Below are 7167 nucleotides of genomic sequence, written 5' to 3' on the forward strand. Positions count from 1 at the left end.
GTTGATTACCTATCCCCAGTCCCTGTCCCCATTCCCAATCCCATTCCCAATGCCATTCCCCAGGGCTGCCTCTCACATGGGGCCCTGAGGGCTCCACAGCTCGGGCTGGCGGTGGCACACGAACCGTTCAGCCCCGCTGCTGTCCTTGGCCAGCTGCAGAGAGCACAAGGCTTTGGCCATTCCTCAGAGGCCCCCAGCTGGCCAGAGCAGCCCCTCCTGCCAGCACCCGCTGTGGCTCAGAGCCCTCCCTCATGCTGGGGACATGGAGCGGACATGGGCCTGCAGGAGGCTCCTGTTCTTGAGACAGGAGCAAGGCTGCAGCTCCGGCCTTTGGGCCCTGGGCCGAAGCAGCCCAGGGGAGGCCCAGCTGCAGAGCTCGCAGCACCGGATGGGTTTCACTGGAACACTTTGGAACACTAATCCCCATCCCATGTTCTCTTTGCAATCGCTGTTTCCATATTCCCTGTCCTGTTACCATATTCCCATTCCTGGTCCCATTCCCGGTCCCTGTCCCCTTCCCCGCTCCCATTCCTGGTCCCAGTCTCGTATTCCGTGCCTCAGTCCCAGTCCCAGTTCCAGTCTTGTACTCCCTGTCCCATTCCCAGTCCCAGTCACAGTCCCAGTCGCATATTCTTCATCCCATTCCGATCTATATCCCCATTCACGGTATGATTCTAGATCCCTGTCCCTAGTTCCGGTCCCATTCCTTGTCCCGGTCCCGGTCCTTGTCCCTATGCCCGGTCCAATTCTCGGTCTCGGTCCCGTAGTTCCGCTCCCTGTCCCCATTCCCGATCCCATTCCCGGCCCCATTCCCGGTCCCGTTCCTAGTTCCTGTCCCCACTCCCGGTCCCATTCCCGGTCCCTGTCCCCTCTCACCGGACACCGCCACCATCTCTCCTGCTCTCCCCGCGGCCCTCCCGTCACTCAAGGAAACCCCGTGCTGCCCCCGCCCACCAATCACAGCGCGCGATCGCTCCTGTATTTGCATAACCACGCCCGTGGGTTTGCTTCTTCCCAGTTCCCTCCCAGTGCTCCCAGTAAGAGCGATGCTGGGGGGGAAAGCGCTCCCAACTCCTTCCCGCTGCTCTCAGGATCGCTCCCGGTGCTCCTGGGATCGCTCCCAGTGCCGCGCGGGGCGGGGCCGCTTTGAAACCACCGCAGGACAGAGCGCGGCTGCTTTTGGGTGTCGGCACCGCCCGGGCCGGGCTGGGAGCGGAGGAGGAGCGGGAGGAAGAGGAGGGACAGAGGAGGACGAGGAAAGGCAGGAGCGGCACGAAGAGGAGGAGGGCCAAAAGAAGAGGAGAAGGGGGAGCAAGAGCAGCAGGACCCGAACGCGGTTCCTCCGCCCGCCCGCTCAGCCCGCATTTCCCCTGGCTCCGGCAGCATCGCGCCCCCGGAACCCGCAGGTGAGCGGGGAGGGGGAGATGGCACCTAATCCATCGCGGGGTCTGTGGGAGGGGTTTTTTTCGGGGCAGGGCATGACTGTGTCTTGCAGGACCCCAAAGCCGAGGCGGAAATGGCCCTGGAGGGATCTTGGCCTGTGCCATGTGGCGATCGACCGGCAGCGGCGGGCAGCGGGGCGATATCGGGTTTGGGGATGGCCGGGAGAGCCGGGGGGGAACGCGGGAGCCGCGGAGCGGGGAGAGCGCAGAGGGGCGATCCCGGAGCTGGGGGACCCACGGCAGCGTGGAGGGGTGGGAGGAGACTGGACATAAGCGGGCTCCAGGCCCCCCGAGGCTGAAAGGGGCGCTGACTTCTGCAGCTGCACTTGGACAGCGGGACCATCAAACCCGAAGCGCTGATCCCTTGTTTCCCCCCTAACCAGGCTTTCCCCTTCTAAAATCTTGGCCCGATGCAGAACGAGGATGCAGCGAGGAAGAGGGCCGGGGATCCCCAGGCAGGTGAGGAGGAAGTCAGTGCCCCTTTCCCCCTCTCTCCTGCTCCACCTCCCAGCCCAGCATGGCCTCTGGCTGCAGGACAACCCTGCTGCCGACACCGTCCTGCCGGGGATGCATTTGCAGGGATCTCCATCCCCTTCCCTGTGGCACGGAGGCAAATGCCATCATCTTCTTGTCCTTCATCCCCCAGACAGGGAGCTGAGGACGGAGTCCACGAAGGACAAATCCCCACACCAGATCCTCATGGAAGAGGCCGTTTTAAGCAGCTCCACAGCGCAGGAATGCAACGGGGAGGAAAAGCCCTGGAGATCCCGCACGAGGAGCGGCTGCAAACGCAGATCACAGGGATCTGAGGAGGAAAGATCCACCCTGAGCAGGGGAGGTGACTGGAGATGTGGCCAGAGCTCAGAGCTGGGGGTCCCTGAGCACCTTCACGATGGGGAGAAGCCCCACAAGTGCTTGAAATGTGAGAAGAGCTTCAGCCACAGATCCTCCCTGATGCGCCACTGGGGAATCCACACTGGGGAGAGGTCCTACAAGTGTGGTAAATGCAAGAAGAGGTTCCAGTCCACCTCCTGTCTCCTTAAGCATCAGCAGGCTCACACAGAGGAGAAGCCCTTCTGCTGCCTTGAGGAAAAGCCCTTCTGCTGCCTTGAGTGGGGGATGGGCTTCAAGTACAACTCCAACCTCGTCACCCACATGCGCATCCACACCAGGGAGAGCCCTTATGAGTGTGACCAATGCAAGAAGAGATTTCCCACCAGCTCCCGTCTCCTCGTGCACCAGCGGATTCACACAGATGAGAAGCCCTTCCGCTGCCCCGACTGCGGGATGTGTTTCAAGCACAAGCCGTCGCTCATCAACCACCGGCGCATCCACACTGGGGAGAGGCCCTATGAATGTCCCGAGTGTGGGATGAGCTTCTCACAGAGCTCCACCCTGGTTGCCCACCAGAGGAGGCACACCGGAGAACGGCCCTACGAGTGTGTGGAGTGTGGGAAGAGCTTCAGGACGAGCTCTGAACTGATCATCCACCGGAGAAGCCACACAGGGGAACGGCCCTATGACTGTGATGAGTGTGGGGAGAGTTTCAGCCGGAGCTGCCACTTGATCTGCCACAAGAGGAGGCACAAGGCCCCTGTGGCCCACAAGAAATGGCCCAACGAGTGTGGGAAGTGTGGGAAGACCTTCAGGTGGAGCTCTGAACTGATTGTCCACCAAAGGAGCCACACAGGGGAACGGCCCTACGAGTGCAGGGAATGTGGGAAGAGATTCATGTCAAGGTCCCACCAGGTTGCCCACCAGAAGATCCACACAGGGGAACGGCCCTACAAGTGTGACCAGTGTAAGAAGACGTTTCCCACCAGCTCAAATCTCCTTGTACACCAGCGGATTCACACAGATGAGAGGCCCTTCCGCTGCCACGACTGCGGGAAGGGCTTTAAGAGCAATTTCACTCTCATCAGCCACCAGCGCATCCACACTGGGGAGAGGCCCTTTGAGTGTCCCAAGTGTGGGAAGAGCTTCTCGAGCAACTCAGCCTTGACCAAACACCAACAGAGGCACCTCTGAGGGAATCCCTGTCAGTGCCCTGAGAGCAGGAAGAGCTTCGTGTTCTGTTCCAACTCCATCCCCCATGGGAGGATCTGCACTGGATGATCCCCAGTGACCCCCGGTGGGCAGAGCCCTGGTGATCCGTGGTGCCAGTGATCTGTGTTGGGAAGACACCTGGCTGGGGGCTTCACATCCTCCTGGCTCCCTGTGGGCATCTGGACACATCCACAGACCAGCATCAGAAATCCATTGTGGAGAACGATTTGTTGACTTCTAACCCCAGAAAAATCTCAGTTCACATCTTCTGGTGACATCAAGAAATGCTGCATGACCTTGGAGGTCTTCTCCCACATAAATCCATTGTTTCAATTCTCTCTGTCCCATGAACATCTTCCACAGCAAACAGGGACGGACTGGGTCAAAATCCACCATTTTGGATTCAGTGGGGTACCAACCCCTCCAAAAAGGTTTTCCCACTCACCCGAGCACATGGATGCTCTGCTGGCAGGGACACATAAATCCTTTTGTTTTGGCCTTGAAACAAAAAGGTTTCTGTTCATCTCTTTGAAAGCCCTGAAACTGGCGTCAAAATAAAGACATTGAACTAAGGCATGGATGGGGACATGTGGGGGGACAAGGACATGGGTGGGGCCATTGGGGGACATGGATATGGGTGGGGACATAAACAGGGTCATGAACTAGGACAGCATCAATGCCACCACCTGTGCCACCACAGTGCCACCAGCACCTTCATCTCAGCCATGGCGAAGCGCTGCCCGATGCAGTTCCTGTCACCACGTCCCACTGTCACCACTGTGCTGTTCCTGCTGAATGTCACCCCCTGCCCAGGGTGGGACAGGGAACTTGTTCAGCTGGTGACAAATGTCCCGGAATCGAGTGACAGCCACCCAGGTGTCTCAGGGCCACTGTGCTCAGGGGACCCCAATCAACCCTGGGGACAGGGCAAGGGTCAGTGTCTCCTGTGGGGTCAGGTAGCCAACGCTGAGTGTCATTGGAGGGGTTCTGGTGGCAGCATCGCCACAGGTGTGGTGACATTGTCCCCTGATGAGTATCCTGATGGCATTGTGTCCCCTACTCTCCATATGTCCCCATGCCCCACTGGTTCTCTTTCACCTCTCTGTGTGTCCCTGTCCCCACTGTGAGTCCCTGTCCCCATCTCCCCTTTGTCCATGTCCCCTACCCCCAGTGTAGCCAAAGTCCCCCGAGGTCCCAGGGCCATGTCCTTCAAGATGTCCCAGTGTCCCACAGGGTGTCCCCTTGTGCCTCAGGATGTTCCCGTGGCTGCTGCTGACACTGAGCATCTTCCACTGTCCCGTCACAGGTAGGGACATCCCACGACACCCTGTGACACTCCACAACATCCCATTGACACCCTTTGTCCTCTGATTTTGGGTCCTTCCCCTCTCCCCCATTTTAGGTCCTTTCCCCCTGTTTTGGGTCTCTTCTCCCTATTTTCTGTCTTTTCCTCTCTATTTTGGATCCTTTCCCTCTTTCCCCATCCTTTCCCCCAATTTTGGGTCCCTTCCTCTTGACTTTGGCACATTTTGGTGTGCAGCCCCCCACCTTCAACCCTCAGCCTCCATCCCCTGTCCCCACAGGCATGTCCCCAGCTGTGTCCCCAACTGTCCCCCCATGCCACATGGACTTGGTGCTCGCCATCCTGGATGCCCTTGAGTCCCCAGTCCAGGACTGTGGATCTCCTCTTCCAGGAAATTCAGAGCTGGACAGGCTTCCTGGGGACATCGATGGCCCCAGGGCTCGGGGTGGGTGGCCTGGTGGGGTTGGTGGGAGGGGGTTTGGGGTCATCTTGGGGCTAACCGTGGGTATTGTCCACTCTGCTGTGAGGAGCGGCCCCCAACCAGGGAGTCTGGGATGGACGAGGACAGGAGAGGTTGGATGCTGGTCCAGATGGACACCAGAGCCAGGGATCCCACTCTGGATGGGCGCTGGTCCAGATGGGCACCAGACCCATGGATTCCAGATGAACTCTGTTCTGGACAGCCCTGGCCCACCACCATGACCCACCAGCCCATTGCAGCAGCCCCAACCCCAAAACCCCCCAAAATAAACCCAATATCAGAACATCAAAGCCAGTTGGTACGTGCAGAGCAAGGGGGAAACTGAGGCACAGGCTGGACATGACTGTGGTGATGGGAAGGGACATCATGACCCACCCTGGAGACCCCTAAATGAGCATGCACCCCCCCAAATTGTCATCCAAGGACACTGAGCTGTCACATCGGGGGAACTCCAGGAGCCACCACAACTCTGCAGTCTCTTTGTGGGCTGACACACAGTGTCTCCCCTGGTGTCACCAGTGTGTCCTCAGTGGGAGAAGGGACATCACCTCGAGGACAAGGAGGAGAAGGAGAAGGAGGAGGAAGAGGTGAGGGTGTGACTGAAATTCCTGCCTGGTCTCAGCGGGAAGCCGCGACAGGAACAGGGCCGAGCGCGTGCGCAGCAGCGGAGGTACCAAGGGGGACTGGGGGTAGGGACACGGGGACAGTCCCCAAAGTCTCCAAGGTCACTTTGGGAAATGCAGTGCACAGGGGGTGCGGGTTCATGCGGTGTTCTCAGGGGGATGTGGGGGGTGGAAGTAGTGAGGGTGACCCCAGTAATGTTGTTCCCTCCCACCCCCCACCCCATCCTGTAGGATGTGGGCCACCCCCTGCTTTGGGGCGCTTGTGACAAATAATCTCATTAGTGCCGACACCACCTCCACATTCAGGGTGGGAATACTTACAGGGTCTCCCACCTCTTAATTTAACTGATCTGGAAATAACTTGGATATCCCAGTTGCCATGTATGGCACTGTTTGGTAGCAGTGTGCTGACCTTGACCATCTCTGCGTTCAATCTGGTTTAGGGCTATACACTCTACATCCTCTCATTCTCTCACTAAGATTCCCTACCTCTCATTTCCATCACCAAGCTCTGCCTGAGGCCTCCTCATACCATCTGACTTGGTGGTGAGCAGCACCACTGCCTGCAGCTTCTTTTCCTTCTCCTGATCATGCTCAGCAACAACACAGCCTTCCCCAAAGCCTGCTCTCCCTCTCCAGGGGATTTCAATCCCCTGAACAACAGACAGCCCTCTGCCTGTGGCACCAGGGCTTAGGAGGATCATTTACCCTTAGGAAAAGCCCTGGTTCCCAGGATCCCTGCACTTCCTCTTCTGCAACTTCTTTCTGCTCCCCAGCAGCTGCTGCCCACACTTCTGCTGTCTCTGCCTGCCCTTCCACAGCCTCTCCCTTTTCCTTAGGTGCCTCTTCTTCTCTTTCTTCCACTGCCTGCTCTCCTGCCTCTCCCTTCTCTTCCACAGCCACTTCTCCAGCTTCCTCTCCTTGTCCCACACTTCTTTTTCTCCTTCTCCTCTGTCATGGGTTAGTACAGTTTGGTTTTTTAGTTATAGAGGAATGTAGTATGATTTTCTGGGTCAGGACCTGGAAATTGCTTTAGAAAGGACAGGGACCTATCAGAGGGTTAGTTGGAATATTGGCATCTGTTTTGACCACTGAAAATTGTTGGCTATGACTTTGGGAAGTACCATATAAACCCCCTTGGTTTGCTGTAGGTGGGTCTTTTTCCTTTTTTTCCTTTGGCCAGAGAGAGACAGGTAACATCCAGCTGGGCCTGCTGGTCTCCCCTTTTTGGGGCGGAGCTGGCCTGAGGCCTGGCCGGATTCCATCAGCTCC

At 58.0% G+C, this 7167-nt stretch overlaps 1 protein-coding gene across 2 annotated transcripts; it reads left to right on the forward strand.

Annotated features, from left to right (window-relative positions):
* Positions 1-1045: 1045 nt before the first annotated feature.
* On the forward strand, positions 1046-4067 carry LOC120764598 (zinc finger protein 664-like). 2 transcript variants are annotated; one of them, XM_058423839.1, is made up of 3 exons: positions 1046-1406; positions 1826-1901; positions 2089-4067. In XM_058423839.1, exons 2-3 carry the CDS (start codon positions 1853-1855, stop codon positions 3468-3470), a joined length of 1431 nt encoding a protein of 476 aa, XP_058279822.1. In that variant the 5' UTR covers positions 1046-1406; positions 1826-1852; the 3' UTR covers positions 3471-4067. The 2 variants fall into 2 exon arrangements, with proteins under 2 accessions (XP_058279822.1, XP_058279823.1); XM_058423840.1 differs by lacking the exon at positions 1826-1901 and having other exon boundaries at positions 1047-1406.
* The last annotated feature ends 3100 nt before the right edge of the window (positions 4068-7167 follow it).

The sequence above is a fragment of the Hirundo rustica genome, chromosome 32 (assembly GCF_015227805.2).
Source record: "Hirundo rustica isolate bHirRus1 chromosome 32, bHirRus1.pri.v3, whole genome shotgun sequence".
Classification (NCBI taxonomy): domain Eukaryota; kingdom Metazoa; phylum Chordata; class Aves; order Passeriformes; family Hirundinidae; genus Hirundo; species Hirundo rustica.